General features: G+C 54.3%; 1 protein-coding gene across 1 annotated transcript in view; it reads right to left on the bottom strand.

Moving 5' to 3' along the window:
- Positions 1–3,393: 3,393 nt before the first annotated feature.
- TGM2 (transglutaminase 2) overlaps positions 3,394–21,342 on the bottom strand; it is a 36,410-nt gene continuing 18,461 nt past the window's right edge. Inside the window, exons 4-13 of the mRNA XM_008172155.4 lie at positions 19,825–19,943; positions 16,616–16,744; positions 15,521–15,698; positions 13,574–13,709; positions 13,098–13,201; positions 12,038–12,280; positions 11,372–11,644; positions 6,724–6,884; positions 5,518–5,654; positions 3,394–4,883 (exon numbers count right to left, since the gene is read on the bottom strand). Coding sequence (XP_008170377.2) covers positions 4,727–4,883; positions 5,518–5,654; positions 6,724–6,884; positions 11,372–11,644; positions 12,038–12,280; positions 13,098–13,201; positions 13,574–13,709; positions 15,521–15,698; positions 16,616–16,744; positions 19,825–19,943 — 1,637 coding nt within the window. The 3' untranslated portion in view covers positions 3,394–4,726. The remainder of the gene's footprint in view (positions 4,884–5,517; positions 5,655–6,723; positions 6,885–11,371; positions 11,645–12,037; positions 12,281–13,097; positions 13,202–13,573; positions 13,710–15,520; positions 15,699–16,615; positions 16,745–19,824; positions 19,944–21,342) is intronic.

Here is a 21,342-nt window from a genome sequence, read left to right as displayed (position 1 = left end):
CAACCTTCCCAACCCCCCACCCCTGTGTCCTTCAATACTGTTTGATGGAATCCTGGGGAGGGCTGAATGTGGTGTAGAAGGAGGTGAGGAGCTTGTATATTTCAGCACCTGTGGGGTATGTGCAGAATAACAGTATGTGTGTTACTGGGACGTGTTGGGGCATAGCTGAAGGGGGCAGAGTTAAGGTTGCATGGGCAACCTTAACTCTGCACTTCCTGGTTTTCCAAAGTTTGAGATTTGCTCAATTCAGCGTTCTGCAAGGGGATGACTGACCACCAAGCAACTGAGACTCTCTGTCAGTGTAGTCTTTTGCCATTGAATGTATTGGCTTTGCGGCTATAGAAACAGGGAGAGAGCTATTTAGAGGGGAATCAGAGAGTGGCTTGTTTGGATTCCTGCATGAATTGACGTAGAAAAAAAATCCATTGACCCAGCATTTTACTGGGGGCATTAATTCACCTAGGGAGGACAGAAAACACAATTTCATATTAATTTAGTGGAAAAACACCCCTGCTCTCAGCCGGCTGTAAGACAGACAGAGAGATTACTGGGAGCCTCCCGAGGCGCAGGAGGCTGAGAACGAGCAAGTCGGATTTTGAAAGTGAAAAATAAACTCTTTATTCTGTGCTTACAGAGTGAATTCATGTCAGTGTCATGTCCAGTCCTCGGCATGCAGTGTTTGCCGTGACATTAGTAGAAACGGTTAGAAAAGCGCATACACTACCCTCTCTGTACAGGAGAGGTTACATAGAATAGGCATTGAAAACAAACACACTGTTGCTCACATTATACAATCCTTTTTCCACCTCGCTGGTTTCAAAAGCACTTTCCCGGCACTGAGAACTGGTACAAAATAATGCTGACCCCGTGCAATCCTGTTATAAAAGTGTCTGTCTTCCTGCGGGTTAGTTTATCAATTCTGCTCAGCTTCCCAGTCGAGTATGTAAAGCTGGGGGAAAGGAGAGGTTTCTACTTGGTGTCTAGTTCTAGAAGAAGTGGTGGTTTTGAAACTGCAAACTTTCCAGACCTGTTAAAATGCCTCCTGATTTGCATAGATGCCAGGTAGGGCTGCTAGGAATGCCCCGGGACTGGGAAGGGTTAACGCTTCCCACACCCCATTACAAATGTAAGCGGCCACAGCGAGAATCATCAGATCATGTTCCCCACATCTGGAGGCGAAGCCAATTTTTATTAACCGCTTCCCTGCTGAATGATGTAGCGGACATGTCCCATGGCGGTGCGTCACCAGGACCGTGAGATGTGCCAGGTGCCCCCAGCCATTCCCGTGGGGACTGCTGCCAAGGCCTAGGTGCCTGCCACAGCAAGGAGATGCTCCTTTCGCAATAACCCCCTGCCCTCCAAGGTGCCTTTTCTTCTGCAGGGATGGAGGGATTCATTGGGGGTTCGGGAGAAGGGATTCATTGGGGGTTGGGGGGAAGGGATCTATTGGGGGTTGGGGGGATTTATTGGAGGTTTGGGGGAAGAAATCTGTTGGGGGGATTTATTGCAGGTTTGGGGGAAGGGATTCATTGGGGGTTGGGGGGAAGGGATCTATTGGGGGTTGGGGGGAATTTATTGGAGGTTTGGGGGAAGGAATCTATTGGGGGTTGGGGGGATTTATTGGAGGTTTGGGGGAAGGGATCTATTGGGGGTTGGGGGGATTTATTGCAGGTTCGGGGGAAGGGATTCATTGGGGGTTGGGGGGAAGGGATCTATTGGGGGTTGGGGGGATTTATTGGGGGTTGGGGGGAAGGGATCTATTGGGGGTTGGGGGGATTTATTGGGGGTTGGGGGAAGGGATCTATTGGGGGTTGGGGGGAAGGGATCTATTGGGGTTGGGGGATTTATTGCAGGTTCGGGGGAAGGAATCTATTGGGGTTGGGGGGATTTATTGCAGGTTCGGGGGAAGGAATCTATTGGGGGTTGGGGGGATTTATTGCAGGTTCGGGGGAAGGGATTCATTGGGGGGTGGGGGGAAGGGATCTATTGGGGTTGGGGGGATTTATTGGGGGTTGGGGAAAGGGATCTATTGGGGTTGGGGGATTTATTGGGGGTTGGGGGAAGGGATCTATTGGGGTTGGGGGATTTATTGGGGTTTGGGGGGAAGGGATCTATTGGGGTTGGGGGATTTATTGGGGGTTGGGGGAAGGAATCTATTGGGGGTTGGGGGGATTTATTGCAGGTTCGGGGGAAGGGATTCATTGGGGGTTGGGGGGATTTATTGCAGGTTCGGGGGAAGGGATTCATTGGGGGTTGGGGGGAAGGGATCTATTGGGGGTTGGGGGGATTTATTGGGGGTTGGGGGAAGGGATCTATTGGGGGTTGGGGGGATTTATTGCAGGTTCGGGGAAAGGGATCTATTGGGGTTGGGGGGAAGGGATCTATTGGGGTTGGGGGGATTCATTGGGGGTTGGGGGGAAGGGATCTATTGGGGTTGGGGGGATTTATTGCAGGTTCAGGGGAAGGGATCTATTGGGGTTGGGGGAAGGGATCTATTGGGGTTGGGGGTTTATTGGGGGTTGGGGGAAGGGATCTATTGGGGTTGGGGGGTTTATTGGGGGTTGGGGGGAAGGGATCTATTGGGGTTGGGGGGATTTATTGCAGGTTCGGGGGAAGGGATCTATTGGGGTTGGGGGATTTATTGGGGGTTGGGGGAAAGGAATCTATTGGGGGTTGGGGGGATTTATTGTGGGTTGGGGGGAAGGGATCTATTGGGGTTGGGGGGATTTATTGGGGGTTGGGGGAAGGAATCTATTGGGGGTTGGGGGGATTTATTGCAGGTTCGGGGGAAGGGATTCATTGGGGAGTTGGGGGAGGGAACTGACTGTTTAGCACGTTGGGCTAGGTGGCGTGGAGAGGTTCACGTATACAGGGCCTGATCCTGCATGATGCTGAACCCTTCCGTGAGCCTCGGTGGGAACTCCGGACCGGGCCTCTGGAAGGTGCCGTGACCCGTCGGTTAAGTCACCCGTCTGCCCCCTCGTGCTTTACAGCAGCAGGAGTTCAGATGAGTCTGACTGCCCTGCCAAGCCAAAATCGCCCGGCTGCTTTCTTCATTTCCTTGCTCTTTTCGCCAGAGGTTTCCACTCTGTTCTCCAAGTGCCCCTGCACCGATCAGGATACAGCGCACCCCAGACAGCTGAGACATGCACAGAGAGAGTCTAGGGGGATTGCCGATTGTCTAAAGCCGTTTCCTTTGGCCCCGCCTGGGCTGCTGGGAGGCAGGGGCAGGCGGCCAAGGCTTTGCTAAAACAGCTGGGGACTGAGCAGAGGTGGAAGGTGACTTGAGGTCACAAAGGCTCTGAGGGCCACGTTTTCAAAGCAAGTCGCTGAAGCTGTGCTTGGGAGCCTAGGACGTGCGTTGGCTGTGTGAACAAAACCCACAAGCACATCTGGCAGGTGGACACGCCACATCTGTGTGTATGTCGCATAAACACAAACAACACATGGAGGTGGAGGTTCAGAGAGAGCTTCTAGGCCACCCTAACACCCAGCCCTAAAAATACAGGAGTCACTAAGGGCGTGACACCTGCCTGTGGGACATGGGGGGTAACCTACAAGGAAGAGGAGCCCTGCGTTCTCTGCAGCATGGCCTCTGCACTCTAGATGGGCCCGGTGCATTGAGAGGATCCCAGCCTATCCGTAAATGCCGCCTCCAAGGAGAGGCAGATCCTGCAGCTGGGCATGGCAGAGGACAGGGAGTGGAGTCCTGCTTTGGTGTAGATTGATCATATCCTCTCCAGGGCAGGGCAGGGCCACAAAAATGATTAGGGGGCTGGAGCACATGACTTTTGAGGAGAGGCTGAGGGAACTGGGTTTGTTTAGTCTGCAGAAGAGAAGAGTGAGGGGGGATTTGATAGCTGCTTTCAACTACCTGAAGGGGGGTTCCAAAGAGGATGGAGCTTGGCTGTTCTCAGTGGTGGCAGATGACAGAACAAGGAGCAATGGTCTCAAGTTGCAGTGGGGGACTGCATCTAGGTTGGATATAAGGAAACACTATTTCACTAGGAGGGTGGTGAAGCACTGGAATGGGTTACCTAGGGAGGTGGTGGAATCTCCTTCCTTAGAGGTTTCTAAGGCCCGGCTTGACAAAGCCCTGGCTGGGATGATTTAGTTGGGGATTGGTCCTGCTTTGAGCAGGGGGTTGGACTAGATACCTCCTGAGGTCTCTTCCAACCCTGATATTCCATGATTCTATGATTCAATCTGGACTCATCCTGCTCAGCTGAGGGGGCCATTGGTAATGCTGCTGAGAGGTCCATCAAATGTGTGTGAGGAGGCCTGGGACTAGGGTGACCAGCTGTCCTGATTTTATAGGGACAGGCCCGATTTTTGGGTGTTTTTCTTATATACCCCCCACCCCCTGTCCCGATTTTTCACATTTGCTGTCTGGTCACCCTGCATGGGACTGGGGTGTCAGCTTGGACTGTTTTGGTCCTTGCTGTCTGACCGTGGCCGACTGGGGAAGTGTCTGACGCGCAGGGTGTGGGGGCTGCACCAGGTGCTTCTGGCAGGAGCGGCCAGCTCCAGGAGCTGTTCTGGTCAATGGCTGGCCGCTGAGGTCAGGGAAGTCCTTTTGAACCCAGTGAATGGCGGAGGCGCCCAGCGTCTGGGACTGGCTGTGCAGGGCGAGGCGAGGTCTCTGGTCTCTGGGAATCGTCGTTCGTTCTTGAGAAGAGGCTCATGTCGGCGTCGGCAGGGCCAGGCGAGCACGGGTCAGGCGGCTTCACTTGGGCAGCGGGGCGACGATCACGTTGCGATAGCCCTTCACTCCCTTCAGCTTGTCGCTCTCGAAATTCACCACGAGCTTGTGCAGGCCGGACAGCTGGGGGGTCAAGTCCACCCTGACCTTCGCCTCCTGCCCCGGCTCAACGGGGCTGGCGCTGTGGGGGGCACAGGTAAAATCAGCAAACCCCAGCACCACCCGCCAGCGTCACTCGGTCACTAGCAAGTCCCTTCGCCAGACCCATGCGTGGCCCTGTCGGGAGCCCATCTCCTTAGAGCCTCGGGGACACCGGACAGGCCTGTCCCTTTGGTCCTCAGAGGCAGCACCAGCCTGAGGGGAGATCCTTGGGGAGCAGCAAAACAAACTGTTTGGGGGGTGGGGGGGAGTTTTCCCTTTAATATCGGAGATGACACTGAGCGTCCTCAGTGAACTGCAGCAAATCGACTCTTAGGATGCTTGCAGCCAAATGCCCCCGGACCGTTCCGTACGGCTATTTCTGCTGGGCCTGTATTCCTCCGCTATTCCCTGCTGGGGGCGGCTGGTCTGGGGATACTCTGAGCTTCCCCCGCCAGCCCTCCTCCGCCAGTCCCTTCAGTGACTGTCACTGGGGCAGGAGCAGCTGCAATCTCTCACAGAGTTCACGTCCCCACGGCAGCCCCCTGGCTGAGGTGGGACTGGAGGAGGGGCAAGCGCCTTCCCTGTGCAAAGTTCTCGCCGAGTCTCGAAAGTCAAACTTGGCCCCTGACCCCCCACAGCAGCCCAACCCCGCAGTGGAAGTAGAAAACACCTACAGCTCCTGGGTCTTCTGTCCTTCCGTCAGACCAGCCCCCTCCAGGGTGAACACGCAGCCGCACAGAGGGGTCGAGAGGGGGTTAAGCATGGTGAGCTCTGCCACCAGCTTCCGCTGCTGCATTGGCTCCCCTAAAACCTGTTTTGAAAAGAAATCAGTTGGATCCTCAGTGAAGTCCCTTTTGCCATGAGAGAGAGAGTGTACGTGTGTGTGTGCATGTACGTGTGCACGTGTGTGTGTGTGTGCAGATACGCTCCCTTCCATTGCTCTAGTTAATGTTGACCAGTTGACTGAGTGTATAACGCTCCAGACACACACACGCCCCTCGCCCGGAGTGAAGCCGTGAAGCAGCACCACTCACGGCAGGCCGTGTCTGCATTAGTTGCTTCATTGATTCTAGTGAGACAAAGCCGGTTACTGCGGCTCCTGGCCCCATGGCTTGGCTTGGCTCTGCGCTTACTGGCTGGGTGTGTGTCACCAAGAGCTGTGGCAATGCACCCTGCCCGTCTGACAGCCGCAAGAACCTCCCTGCTGCAAATGCCTCACAGCGCTGCCCATGCCAGCCTGCTCCCCTCAGCTCCGGTCTCTCCTCTCTGCCCTCACAGCTGGCACCTGACCTCCTCCCACACCACGGGGCCGTACCCTGAATTGCTCAGCAACGCTGCAGTGTCCCCTCGGCGGGCTCAAGCCCCCTTGCGTTGCATGGGAGCCGCTCAGCCAATAGCCCCTCAGAGGGTCCTGGGGGACAGCGGGAGGCTGCTGGGTCTCCCCCTCCTTTCCGGTGCTGCGTGAGGTGAAACGGGCCGCACTGGGCACGGGGAGCCGTGGGAAGTGGCTGGCAGTTCGGTCTCAGGATTGGGGCCCAGGGAGGTGCTGATGCTTTTCAGTTCTGACTTGGCACTGCATCGAACTCCCGTGTGCACTGGGATGCAGGCGCCAGCACAGGGCTGCCAGAGGCAGGCGCTCTCCCAGGGCAGCAGCAGAGCCAGGCTGGTTCCTGCGGCTGATTGCAGGGATGTCAGTTCAATATCAGGCACGGGGGGGGGGGGCGTATGCTGCAAGCTGCATCTCTTCCATTGTTGTGCCTGGCTAACACCAAGGATACTGGGCTGCGAATGTGTCCCAGTCCCCTCCACGTCTGCGGAGCTGAGCAGGGACTGGACACGTGCTCAGCAGTGCCAGGACGGGGACGTGCTGAAGCCCTTACCCTAATCTTAATGTCCGGGTTCTTTATGTAGATGTCTCGGACCCCAAGGACGATATCTCCCGTCTGGTATTCAAATAGGAGGGCCACCAGCTTGATCATGTTGTCTTGGGTCAGGCAGCTGCCATACTTCTCATACAGAATACGCAGGGGCACCGTCTTTTCTGGAGAGAAAGGTGAAAAAGATCTGGATTAGTGTCCCCCTGAAGCCCAACTCCCTCTGGCTTCCTGGTGCCCACGGATCACTGAGCTGGGGGCTGGGCCATCGCCTAGTCTGGGGCCGGCTGTCTCCCTGCAGCTGTTGCAGTCAGGGATGGAAATGACAGAGAAAAGGGGGCGATTTCAGGTCTGGCACAAGCAGGTGCCACAGACACACGTCAGTGAGAGGAGCCGCCCCCCACCCTGGCTCTGAGCGTGGTGCAATGTCTGGTTTTCCAGGGTTGGGATTGTCCCCAGAGACAGTGGCAAAGTCTGATGGCAATACCTTGGCAGGAAGGCTGAGGAGAGGAACTGGAAATCCAAAGGGGTTGTGCCCAGGGCAGCTGGCCTTGGGAAGCCTGGAGCAGGCAGGAGTAGCACTGGTATAGCAAGGGATGATGCTGAGTGTCTCCTTCAAGAACCATGCAGTAGAGCAAGCTACAGCCGGCTACGCCAGCAGTCCGGGGCCCCCAGATCTTGGGTGTGGGGTGCTTTCAGTGTAGGGGCACCGTGGAAGTGATTGCAAACAGAGGAATGAATCCTGTGTTATCTGATGAGATACAGGCCTGGTTTGTGACTCTAATCTTCATGCATAACTTCCACCACTAAACAGGGATTCACATTCAGCTGCTGTTAACCCCTACATTGCTGGCATTTTCCAGACAAATCCTCTGGAAGGCTATAGACAGAGGTGTGTAGGGCCTGTGAGCCCTGCTGGTTCTGTTGGTGCTGACCCAGTTCTGGGTCCGCAGGCTGCGTCTGGCCAGCCCGATAAAGCTGCAAGCAAATGCAACGGTTCCCTGCGGTGTTAGGGCAGGTTGAGGCCCCTCGGAGGGTGAGCTGATGGGGTTGCTCAGTGACCGCGCTGTGCGATAGCAGGGAGATGCTGAATGGTCTCTTAGTCCCGTGACTGGAATTCGGGCCTCCCCCAGCGAGAGTGCTGATGGGAGGGCAGCCTGGTCGTGAGTCGCCCCTCGCCCCTTTGGGTTTCACTGACACCACATGGAGCTCTGCCGATGAATGCCACAGACAGGCAACGTCGGGGCAGGGGAGGGCGGCGTAACCACAGCGACACAGCAGCGCTCGGGCCAACTGCTACCACAAGAACCAGCCCTGCGGAGCTGCCTCGCTCACGGGGGCAGGCTTTGGGCACGCCGGGCTGCCAGTCCCCTTTGCTCAGCTCCAGCAGCAACACTGGGAGCTGGAGAGAAGTTGCAAAACCCTAACAGTCGGGGAGCCCTGGTCCCCACAGGGCACTGGGTGGCAGGAGGCAGCATGGAGTATTGGGGAAAGCGGAGCACTGGTGCTCAGGAGAGCTGGATTCTGGGCATGATCCTCTAGGCCTGTCTACTCTGGCCGACACCAGCGACCTGTACGTCAGCTCAGGCCTCAGTGTCTGTTGTGAAATAGCAAATTCCTCATCTATGGTGTCTTTCGTCCAGAAGGATTCAAAAGCACTTTCCAGGTTAAAGACCTCTTTCTGATCTTTTTTACACTCAGGGAAGGAGAGCAGAGCAGCGCAAGAGAAAAAGGATAAGAGGTTTAGCAAACATGCCCTGTGAGGAAAGGGAAATCCAAATGCACGTTGATACGGCATGTTCTGTTCTCTATTGAGCTGTGTTAGTTTAGCATTTTAGATAGAGCAGAAACCTTTTAAAAGAGAAACCTTATGCTAACCTTCCTGCAATTAGTTTGTTTAATCTAAAAGGCATCTATCCTTTGATGGAATTTAGACCAGATGTAAAACTGAGGTCTTGACAAGCTGTCCCCTTTAAAGAACTTCTTGCATTTCTTGTCAGAGTCGAGGAGTGAGCACCACCTATCCTGGCTAAATGCCAGTTTGAATAAAGGCTCCCTGTTGGACTCACTGCACACTTTCAAATGGATGCTTCAGGTCTTCTTCACGTCCTGTCCTTTACCACTGGGTAGCATTGTTGTGCGTTGTTCAACAGCTGCTGTGTTCCACTCCAGAGGTAGCTACATCACCATAGGGACTGATTCTGATCTCATCCTGCTGTAAAACTATCAGAGTAACTCTTTGACCTAGGTGCAGTTACTCCCAATTTACACCATAGAAATGGAGGCCTGGAAGGGACCTCAAGAAGTCATCTACTCCAGGCCCCACACGGAGGCAGGATTAAGTAAACCTAGACCATCCCTGACAGGTGTTTGTCCCACCAGTTCTTAAAAACCACCAGTGATGGGGATTCCACAGCCTCCCTTGGTAGACTATTCCAGAGCTTAACATTCCAGGAAAAACTTTCGAGCTATAAATCTATTCTGGTGTTTTACCGTCCTATCTAGAAAGGTTGTGAAACCCCCGGCAATATAGATGATTTCACTTGAGGAACTGGCAAAATCACTTTTTTGCTGGTTTAAGCTGTGTCTGCACTAAGAGGGTTTCTAGCAGCTGAGCCTGGGTCCAGGGCTGTAAAACCCAGGTCCAGATGGGCCTGGGAGCCATAAAACCTGGCTTAACACTTCATGCATTTGTAAATGGGTTTGGGAACACCTGGTTATACCAATGAGTGGAGCAGCTTGAGTCAGAATTTTCAAAATAAAAATGTATTAATGAGAGAGAAAATAGAATGCAGAAATAGTGAGAGAGAAACCTCTTCGGAGAGGGGACAGATGAGTGCGATAGAAAGACCTAGAAAGAGAGATCAATGCGGATAAGCCCAACTCATTTGGAGAGAGTCAGACGCTGCTTTGGCCCATCTCCAAATCCATTTCCGGCCCTGCTACCTGAATAATGTTCTTTATCCTTTCATCAAAGATTACAACATCCACCACAATCAATAAATAAGCAGAAAAGCTCTGAAAGCTGCATTGGCCATAAAGAGAGCTGGAGCCTATCCAATAACAACCCGCCTGCATGGGGGCTTGCACGTAGAGGCAGGCTGCGGTTTAGTGCCGCACAGCCATTTCAAAATCCTCTCCGGGCAATAGTGAAAGTGGCTAATGCAGCTTGGCGGCTGCCTACCAGGATAAACACCACCTACGTGTCTCAGCTGGGAGCCGGCCCAGAGGAAATAACAGCCTCAAGGTGCTATTATCTTGGTAGTTTGCCTCCAAGGTATGTTTGGCACCTTTATTATTTACGGGATTAAACACAAACACTGAATTCTTGCACTGCGCCAGCCCATAGTTTGTATGAACCGATGACCCAGGCGGCTTGCTATATAATTGAATTAAGTAAAATAACATCTGTAGACGCGCACACGACCGTGGCACAAACTGAAAAAGCAGGAACCTGATGCTCAGAATGAAAATTGTCCTCAGCTCACAGCTCGTTTAGCAATTCAATGCAAAGTGCCAGTCTGGAATGAGGGTTGTGTTAATCGGAGTTGATTTGAGTCTCAGCAGTCAATAACCACAATATGTTGGGCCAAATTGTCAAAAACGGGCTCCAACTTTGAACAAGCTAAAACCAGAATTTGCATAAACAGATGGGATGAGTGGGTGCCATCTAGATTATTGGATTTTGTCCATGCAACGTGATGCCTGCTTGATTTGCACCCACAAATCCCATTTGTGGGTGCAAATTGTATGCAAAAGTTTGCATATAAACGTAGTGGTTGGGATGACAGCCAGGTTAGATCTGGCTGTGAGATTCTTCTGGCCTATGATGTCCTAGAAAAGGGATGATACAGCTGTCACGCTATTGGCAAGCTTCTTCCTGGCAGTGTATTCTTAGATAGCATTTCTGCCCTAGACTGCCCATCAGCGCTACGCTCTGCTGAGACAAAGGCACTGTCAGCCACAAGGAGGAGATGGGTGAGCATGAGGGCAAAGCTGCCTTGGCAGCTCGCCTGCCACCGGACAGTCCTGGCCTTCCCAGAGCACATGAGAATGACCACAGTCTCGTCGCTTTCAGGTCCAAGTATAAAACTCACTCATTTGACTCGGCTTTCCCAGAATGCTGATCAATGGAAAACCCGAACAGCTGGGCAGGGGGAGGAACAAGGGTTTCAATAATTAGATCTTCATTGAAAAAACAAACATTAAATCTTCCAAGGTTCTTAGATGCCCTGGTGCTGAGCAGCTAAACTCCTAGGTAGACATGCACCATTCTGTGCACTGATTTCAAAGTCAGTCTCTCTGTACCATACAGACACTGCCCTCTCCACAGTACCAAATACTGTTTGAGAATGAGCTCGGCAGAATGCCAGTTCTACCACAATGGAGAAAACACTCTACGACGTTTGTCTGCCATCTCCCCTATTGTCTCAGATCCGGCCGTAGGGTACACACAGGATGCTGAGCTGTGCCGTGCTTTGCAATACATACAGCGAGGGATGGACAGCTACAGAGGGCCGCATATTCAGCTGGTATAAATCACTACGCTGCCACTGGGTTTAAAAGAGCTCGGCTGGTCCAGGAAGTAGAGTATTTTCTCCGCTCCGTTCTCCCTGCTTTATTTCCAGTATCATTCCCAGAGCCAGTCTCTTACCTGCATGGGGTAGGAGAACGACATTCAGAAGATCTTTCATCCCACACTCAGGGCCCATGACTCCACTGTAACTGGCCGTTCGGGCACAGAACATGAGCCTGCACAGCCGTTCGGTCTCGGTGTTGTTGCTGATGACCGCGAAGACGTCAAAATCGCAGCCATTGTTCATGCCCTCGGACACCTTGATCTTGATGCTCACGCCCTTCTCCTCCTCAGTCAGGTCACTTTTCTGGAGTTCTGCTTTTGCAAACACTTCCCTTTCTTGGTCGGATCCTGCCGTGCGTGAAAAGATCATTGTTACCAGGTAGGTCAACACAGGAGCCCCAGCGGCCTTTGCCCTTCTCCCCACAACCGTCCTGAATGAGACCCCTGCAGCTCGACCAATCAGACGCTTTATTAATTAGATGATTCTTGTCCAATCCTGAGTTCTCCCCATTTATCCCCCAGCACTTGGCTTTTCTCTCACTGGGCAGTGGCCAGACCTCCCCAAGCTGCATCTGCTTTGCCCTTCCTTTCTACCTCTATTTCATCAGGACCCGTTGAGGTCCCTTCCAGTCCCATATTTCTCTGATCCTATGAGCTCAGTGGGAACTGGCATGGTTCCTGCCCACAAATCGGCAGAAGAAATGAACACCAGCTGGCACCTGTCCGACAAGCAGCACATACCCTCGGGATACTTGTAGTTGTGGGTAATGTCTTCTCTGGCGTCTTTGCCCACGCTTTTCGTGCTCATGTTCTTTCCTACGATAGAAGAGTGGATGGTCTTCTTTCTGGAGCCATCCTTCTGCAGCACCCAATAAACCATGTCCGCATTGACCTCCGCAAAGACAAACGGGATGTCGTATTTTTTCAGCCTCAGTTCACCTTCCTTGATGGCTTTGACTGGAGCTGGCCCGCAGCAGTATGCCCCTGGGGAGAAAGGACTCTGCATTAGTCTTCCGCGTTTAGCAAGCACGGTCCGTGCGCATGGGAATGCGGCCTGGGTGAGCCGCGCCAGTCAGGATCTTGGATGGTGGGCGCGTGCCATACGCCATCTGGACTGGACTGAAGTGAGCACTCAGGAATTGGCCTCCGTAACGGGGCAGCCTGCCCTTTAAAAGCTGGGAGGGCTGGGGAGCGGCCAGCTCTGTTCTGGAGACGAGCCCGGCAGGCAAGTGCTGGGAATCATCCGACCCAGCTGCGCAGCATCAAGTGAGTGGCTCTGACGGTTCCCAGCTGGGGGAATATAAACAAGGACCCAGCTCCACCAGGGGCTGAAGGGCCAGGAGAGGGCAGGGGGACGCTCTCCTAGGGCTGCAGCAGAAGACCGCGAGAGGGCAAGCAAGCCCCGTGAACCCCTGCCAAGGCTGGGGAAAGTCCTGAGCATTACGCTGCCGGCAGGGGCAACGAGGGGTGGGGGAAGCCGGTACAAATTACTGGGGTCTGGCGGTCCAGAAGGGGGCCCGGGGCCCGGCTTCCCCCTCCTCTCGTCGGCCCTGTTTAGCCGGTTCGCCCTTGCTGGGGGGCCTGAAAAAATTTTTTCACCGGGGCCTGAACCCACTCTCGGTGGCCCTGGCTGCTGGAGACCAGGGGGCCCCACAACCTAGGTTGGGAGCAGGGCTAATGCGCTATTTTTCTGTCTTAGAGAATAAAACGGGTCCTGCGGTGAGGGCTACGGACCGAACCAGGCGGGGCTGATGGCTTTCGCAGGCAGGCATCAGGCCCACGGCCTCTAGCGTCTCCTTACCTTCGCTCTTCTCCTGAGGAGTTGGATCCAAAGCCTGCCATCCATCATAGCCGGGGGGCAGGTCGGGCCGGGTCATCCAGGACTCCACCCAGCAATGGTAATTCCTGTAAGGAAAGCAAAGAGAGGGGGGAGAGAGTTGAAAGCTCATGTCGTCTGCATCCCTGACGCAGGAGGTGTCCAGGGGCCTGTCCTAGAGCGTCACAGCTTTCAGCGTTGTCTGCGAGGGACACTCAGAAACTGTCCTCTGCCCCTTGCTCAATGCTTGCTGAGGGGGACATTGCCAAGTGCCATTACTGATCTTACGGGGGCCTCAACCCTGCATGAGATCTGCCTGTAACTGAGGGGAGAACGTGGCCGGCGTTCCTGCATAGCCCCGCTCCTGGCAGGCCGTACTGAGCAGTATTCATGTAGCCCGGGATATTATGATGAGCATTTCACCCTGAAGCACAGCGTCCCTTGCCGTGAATGCTACTCACCATATCATGTCTTTGGATGTCTTCTGCAGGTTTCCCATTTCGTCTAGGTAATGGTCAATGACCAAGTTGCTGTTGGTATCGTGGGCGGAGTTATAATTGGTCACCACGCGGGTGGGTATTCCCAAACATCTCAGGACTGGGGAGGAAGTGAGAAGGGGAGAGGTGAAGCCCGGTGCATTTGGTGACTGGTTATTGGAATCCCTTTCCATCCCAGGCTCTCCAAGTGCTGTCCACTCCCTGAGCCTCACAACCCCTCTGCAATGCAGGGAAGCATTGTCCTACCAGGTGCCCAGCCTGCTGTGTGGAAGCCCAGAGAGACCATGTCACAGACAGGAGTTGTGGCCACAGCAACCCAATTTTTTTTTTTTTTTTTTTTTTTTTTTTTTGCCAAAATTTCATACATGCTCTAGGGGAGGCAACAATGATGGTGCCAGGTGGCCAACAGCTTCTTAAGCACCATGTTGTCTAGCCATGCACAGAGCAGGTCTTGCCCGACGTGACACTCAGAACACAAGTACTCCCAGCAGCGCGCTGGCGCCTGGTGGGGCTGGACTGGGGAGCAATCGTCACATTCTCTAGCACACCCGTTCCAGCGAGTCAGTGACAGAGCCAAGGATAGAAAACGTGGGTCTCCTGATTTCCAGGAGCTAAAACACCAGGGAAGAGATTTTCCTTTAGATCAACAACATCATCTCTGCCTTCAGCTTTGACTGAGAATCGCCCTCTTTGCCTGCATGAAGAGGATTTGGGGCTTTGTGCTTGAAAGCGGCGTCTGTTCCCCTCTCTGAGCTGGCGCCAGAGCTCCAGCCGGTGGAAGGGATGTTCAGTGACATTGACAGTCTGTCAAGCTCTGATACTTCACTAGAAACAGGCCCAAAAGAGACTGGGGAAATCCTTTCAAGGGATTCCAGGAACAGGTAGAATTTAACATCCAACCAGTTTATTTCATCTCCTAGCTGCTGCTTACCATAAACGGGGCACCCTTCGGAATATATCGGTAGTTCTAAAGTTTTGAAGGCCACCGGTAGGGGTGGGCCGGCCTGAGAAGTCTACATATGTTTTAGCTATTTTCTTCCTCCTGTTTATGTACCCAGGAGAACAAGGCCAAACCCTCAGGCACTTGGTCCCCAAGAAAAATAAGTGCGTGCATGTGTGTGTGTCTTGAAAAATGTAAGGCCGGATTCTGTTCTGATTTGAACCAGTTTGACTCCCCTCACATTGGTAAAGTTACCTTTGATCTAGACTGCTGTGACATGAGACTTTGTCCCTGGGTGCACATGGGGGAAGGCCAATGAATTTTCTGTCAATCATTCACATTCTCAACAGTCTCTGTGGATTAATTACATTATTTTAAACTATTCTTTGTCATTCATGAAGTACAGTGGTTCTCAAACTTTTGTACTGGTGACCCCTTTCACATAGCAAGCATCTGAGTGTGACCCCCCTTATAAAGTAAAAACACTTTTTATATATTTAACACCATTATAAATGCTGGAGGCAAAGCGGGGTCTGGGGTGGAGGCTGACAGCTCGTGACCCCCCCGTAATAACCTCGCGACCCCCTAAGCGTCCCAACGTCCAGTTTGAGAACCCCTGATGTAGTACATGACGCTGCGCCCTGTTGTGGGGGGGGGCTGCATGCTGGGGGGACAAGAGAGAGAAGTAACTGAGAAACCAAGGTGTTTTTATCATGTTTGCAGTTTCCTGACTAATTCGACTAACACAGAGAGTAACCGGTAGGAAATCAGCCCGGCGCTGACTCTCCCCTGCTGACCTGTGCTGAACAAGTCTGGTTTCCCTTGTCTAACGCCATGGACCTCAGCAGAGCTACTCCTGCCTCACCCCAGTGTCAGCTGGGTCACTGTGAGCCCTGCAATGTGAGGAGCGCGTGGGAATCTGAATGATCCAGTCCTGTGAGGAAGGGGGAAATGTCAGCTGGTCTCCTCACCTGTACATGCCACTGCCGCAAAGACCCAGCACTGGCCATATCGGACTGGCTGGCATCCGTACTTCCTCCACCTTCTGAGAATGTCCACGCTCCCTATCCAGGACATGGGGCTCACCCCATCCTCGTACTTATTGTCCCAGCGCCCTGCAAGCACCCCCTGATCATCATTGCAATTCACCTGCAACACAACCGATGAGATTCCTGGTGAGCACAGGGCATGAAAAGACCAGTCAGAAGGGAAGCTGTGGGTGTGAGTTTGGACCGGACGCAGAGATCAGTGGAGAAACGGATTCATAACTGGAGGAGTGGGGGATAGATGCGTGCACTGGTAGATGAACAGAACAGACCAATGAAGGGCGGATGGATGAGTTTAGGGATAGATAGAGGGAGAAGAATGAGTGGATGGATTGACAGATGGGTGGAGATTTTATACATGAGAGGAAGAGAGAGCCACGTGGTCACTCACCTTTATTCCCCTTGCCTGCTCTCTGCCTCCTAACCTATTCCCCAGGGACCTCTCCCAATGTCCAGGCAGCTGCAGACAATCACCCTCTTAAAAGGAAAATCAACCTGCCTCTAACACTGGCTGTTTGCAGCCCTTGACATTCACCGTTACCACTGCAATGGTGGTCGCCCCCAGCCATATTCACATTATGCAATTGCACGGTGTGTACCATTGGCAGTAACGCCAGTTGGGGGCAGGGCCACTAGGAGGGAGCAAAAGGGGTAGTCTGCCCCAGGCCCATGTTTGACAGGCCCCCAAACCTGAATGGCTCTGTGACCCCCACAACTCCCTGCTGTGGGGTGAGTGTGGTTCAATTGTGTGGACCGTGTGAAAAATTGCTGGGGTGCCTAGGTAGCCCCTACATACAGAATGAGACAGACCACAGCCCGTCAGCTGGGCTGAGCGGTCAATGTCACCACTGTCTAATGGTGCCCATAATACCCAGGGGTGTAGCTGGCTGGCTAACCAGGGGCAGCTCAGGGAATACATGGGCTCTGGGGATGAGTGAGAGGAATGGCCACTGGATGGGCGGAGCAGCCAGCCGATAAAAAGCTGCCTGTTGGCCTACTTCGAAAGTTTCCTGGACTCACCATGGCGCTCACGACCCGGCCAATGTAAACGGGGTTATTGCGGCGGGAGCAGTCTCGGTTTTGGTCTCGAAGGAATTTGGGGTTTGTATCCAGCAGCTGAAGGCAGATGTCCACAATTTCATCTTCGAACTGGTGTGGTGGAGAGAGAGACAGGAGCGCAGTGAAGCCCGGGAGTTACTTGTCCTCCCTGGGTGGGCGGGCGAGTAGCCCAGCACTGGGACTAGGTTTGGGAGGGATAAAAAGTCTGCACCCCAGGGCGTGAGACGTGTCTGGGGCCCAGCCGCTCCCTCGCCTTAGGTCTGTCTCCCCGTTCCATTGTAACAAGGAGGAAACGTGCGAGGGTGTGGGAGAGCCCGGGGCAGCATCGTCTATAGCGGGCTGCCCCCATGCCCCACCCTTCCGGCGGCAGAGCTCTGCAGCTGTCTTGGTAGCTGGGGGCCCCCCAGGAGTTTGCCCCTTAGTGTGCAGGTCATGGCCAGGACCAGCACAGGGGGGTCAGGCGCTGATTGTCTCCCTGGTTCAAACATCAGGGAGAATGCGCATTCCTGGCCGTTGCTCTGCTGTGTTTGCACCCGGCTCCCTGCCAAGGCGCCTGAGAAACGCTCGGCAGCTTTACTTAGGGAGGCAGCTCGGGGCACTTGGAAGGAGAAAGCGAGAGCCCGACAGGCTGACTGGGACTGGTGCCCTGTCCTCAAGGCACCTGTGAGAGCAGTTCTGCCATGGGGAGTCCTTGACATTTCAGAGCAATGTTATCCGACAGCCTGGGGCTTGTGCAAAGGGGGGAGGGGGACAGGGAGTCTGGCTGCTTTGGTCCATTTGTGCAGATAAGGAGCTGGTGTGTGCAAAGTTCAAGGCTAAGCATGGAAAATGAACGCGTTGAGCCTGCCCCCCTCGGCACTGAGCAGACAGCTGACGTGCAGCTGGAATGCCTCTTGGAAAGCCGGGTCATGGCCGGGCCCCACACATCCGTGGGAACCCAGCTGCTTAGCCCATCGTCCTCACAGGAGTCACAAGACTTCCCTGAAAAGGCTCGGATCCTCCAAGGGATCTGGGTGCCTCTTGCTGCTTTAGGAGCCTGAATCCACCATTTGGGCCCTACTGACATCCTCAGCAGCTGCCCAAATTCCCTCGGCGCCCACTGTTCTGCTCTCGGCACTGACTGTACCATTGGGTGTGCACACAGCACCCTCGGTGCCGCCCCACCCCTAGCTCTGGAGGTCCCCGCCCATCTCGCCAACGGGGCCCCGTGCTTAGGCATGCCCGGAGCACGCCTGAGCCCTCCAGATGAGTGTGTGTCCCCCACCCCAGCGCAGCCGAGTGCGACAGCACATGTGCAAGTCCCTGGTCTGCAGCGGGAAGTTGAATGTCAGTGTCCCGCTTCCAGGGCTGGCTCCAGGGTTTTGGCCGCCCCAAGCAGCCAAAAAAGAAAAGCCGCGATCGGGATCTGCGGCAGCCATTTGGCGGGAGGTCCTTCGCTCCGTGCGGGAGTGAGGGACCATCCGCCATTGCCGCCAAATAGCTGGACCTGCCGCCCCTCTCTGGAGTGGCCGCCCCAAGCACCTGCTTGCCAAGCTGGTGCCTGGAGCCGGCCCTGCCCGCTTCCCAGGGGAACCTCCTACCCGCTAAAACACTGGCTATGCGGCGGGGTCTCTGTCTGTCTGTCTGCAGATGGGATGAGGCCTCTCAGCTCAGGATCCCCGGTGGAGGGAGGTGTCTGTCTCTGGTGCCTAATCCCACCACGTTCCCTGCCTGTCACTCCTGGCTAGCTTAGGCAGCTCCCCACCCCGCTGGTTTCTGAAGAGTCCTTACTTAGGGTTTGTCTGCATGGCAAGGCGATGCCTGGCAAGGCTGGCTGTGAATGTCTCCCGCTCCCGCTTGCTGCGCACTGACACGCTGTGTGGACAAACCCTTCAGCCAGCGTTGAACTCTCCCCCTGCATTGTGCAGGGAGCCGGGGGCTGAGGATTGCACTGGGCAGCCAGTGCTCAGAAGTGCCTTTGAGGAGCTGGGCTTGAGTGACAGCTGCTGTTCTGCACAACCGACCAGGAGCCAGGGAACTTTGGGGACCCAGGGTGATTTTTGTAACGGTGGAGGAGGAATTTGCTGCAGTCAGGGGTGCAGTGGCGATGAATGCTAAGAGGCTGGAAAGCCCCTGATTCAGCTCCACCCCAGACAGGACCCCCGGCGCTTAGAAGGAGGGATAGCTCAGTGGTTTGAGGCATTGGCCTGCTAAATCCAGGGTTGTGAGTTCAATCATCAAGGGGGCCAGGTGGGGATCTGGGGCAGTACTTGGTCCTGCTAGTGAAGGTAGGGGGCTGGACTTGATGACCTTTCGGGGTCCCTTCCAGTTCTATGAGATATGTGTAGCTGCAGCTGTGTTGTCTGCCTTGGGAACTGCAGGTCACTCACCCCACTCAGAATCAGCCCCAAAGAGAGAGGAGCCCTCTCGAGCTCACGGGTGGGGGGACGTGGCTGGGACCCAGTTGCAGCCCCCCAGCCCCAATATGGCCAAAGGCATTTGAAATGCAGACGTGACAGTGACATGCTCCTGACCAGGCAGAGTTTATGGTGCTGGCAGTCCCCTTATCAGCACTGTAACTCGGGAGGGGAGCTGGTTATCTTACAAAGGCCCCTCCATATGTTTCCCAGACAGAGGGTGTTTTTGCCATTATTATGGAGTGTTCTGTCCTGGCCTCTCTCCCAGGCCTCGTTGGCTAAGGATTTATGGGCTGCTCCGGGGAACTGAACTCAGCATTTTCCCCTCCGGAAATGAGATTTTAATTTGCCTCTAGAGGCAGGTGGTGTGAGATGTCCATGAGATTTCCACTGAGGTGTTATCAGAGGACACAGAAATTGACACCTGCTGCCAGGCGCATGGGATGGGACATGTTGGGGGAGCAGCGAACCCTGATCTGTGTGTTGGGGCTGGAGCTCTGAACCGCCAGGTTCACCTGCTGCTGCACACGTGAGATAGAGGGACGTTAGACAGGCCATTCATGATGCTATCTGCCAGTAGTGGGTGGGTTCTGCTGTTATTTCCAGAGGGATCCTGCAGGCCCCTTAGAGGTGATATCCTGCAGAACAGACTCTGACTAGCTGCACTGTGATGCTCCACCTGGAGGAACTCCATGTGCGTGTTCCTGGGCAGAGATTACAGCCTGGGCCCCAAGTACCTGTACCTGGGCAGGGGAGTCAGGGCTGGAGACTTACCTGTCCGAAATTCCAGGCAATAGGGACGATGAACTTCAGAGATCCCTGGTAGATGAGGCCCTGCTGCGTCAGCACGTACTCACACCGCTGGTCTTCATACTCGAGAAAGACAGAGTCATCTGTGGGGAGAAGGCAGCGAGAGAACAGTGTGAGACGCTCTCCCCCCTCGATCCTCTCCTTCCCGCACCCCCGAACTAGCAAAGCCTGGGCAGCAAAGGGGCAGCCCCCATCCCTTCTGGGGAAAGTACTGCAGTCACACTAGCAATACCTCTACTGCAGGCTGCAGAGTTTGGACCATTGCTGGAGCAGATCAGAGCCTAGGACTCATGACCCAAGGATGCAGGAGAAAATCCGTCTCTGGGCTTGTGTGGTGATGCTTTGTCCCACAGCTCTGACCCCACTGGGCCAGATCCTCAGCTGGCATGAACTGGCGTCGCCCCACAGCTGCCCATCGAGCATGGTTCTACAGCTGCTGAGTATCTGGGCCACTGTGCAGAGTGGCCGCGATTTCCCATGAGCAATGCTGAAGGAAATGAAACCGTGCATGTCGCAGGTAACCTTTTTCATGGAATTTGCTGAAAAATTTCAATGCGATTAGATTTGAATTAAAATGTAATATGCGGGGGGGAGGGGAGGAGATTTGCTTGTGTACCCGTCTCCTCCCCGTCCCCATCTTTTTTCCCACTGGAAAGGGGAGAGGAAGAAAAAAGAAGAGAGAAAGAGGGAGGGAAATGCAAGAAAATGAAAAATATTCCTGTCGATGAGATTTTTGGTTTTTCTTGTTTCAGTGAAATCATTGAACAATGTGGCCAAATGTTCTGTGTCGTCTGTTCATTGCAAAAACTTCCTGCCAGCCCTGGCGTTCCGTGCAGCGGTGGCCAAGTGAAACTTTCTAAACTCCTTATCTCTGACGAGTCAGCACAGAACGCTTTGGAATTCAGGAAGTTTGTCATTTTAGGCCTGGTATTTCACTTGGGTGCACTTGGGCGGGGGAGTTGGTGGGGGCAGATTCCTCGCACTGATGGGGAGAGCAGTGGGGGACAAGAACAAGGTGCGAGCAAGCAAACCTGGCTGGTCACTTGCCCAACCATGGCCAGACATTGGTCCCTCCCTCCACATGCTGCTGTCTGATCTCAGCAGGGCTAGTGGTGGCTTTATTTGTGCCCTGGTTTGCTCGTTAACATGGTGGCGTTCACAGCTGCGTGTTCTGCCCCATAACCTGTGTCCCGATGGCCATGGCAGTGTTGGAGCAGGGCAGCGAGTGGGCGAGGGGTGGGAATTGAGATGTCCCCTTGCAGCTGGCAGAGTTCATCCCACCTCTGGATTGAGTGGCAAGGCTGGCTCCTACCCCCAGTCCGCGCTCTTCCCACGCACCAGACTGCACCCACTGTCAGGGATTTTCCAGGGAAGGAGCAGGTCTGCTCAGCCTTTGGAGCGGGACGCAGGCGTCCGACAGGACGTGCGTTCCTATGGCGTGGGAAGGGGAGCCAACAGTCTCTAGGGCTGCTGGCTCTAGGG

Source organism: Chrysemys picta, chromosome 13, assembly GCF_011386835.1.
Source record: "Chrysemys picta bellii isolate R12L10 chromosome 13, ASM1138683v2, whole genome shotgun sequence".
In the NCBI taxonomy this organism is placed as follows: domain Eukaryota; kingdom Metazoa; phylum Chordata; order Testudines; family Emydidae; genus Chrysemys; species Chrysemys picta.
This window is presented reverse-complemented; position numbering and strand designations above follow the sequence as displayed.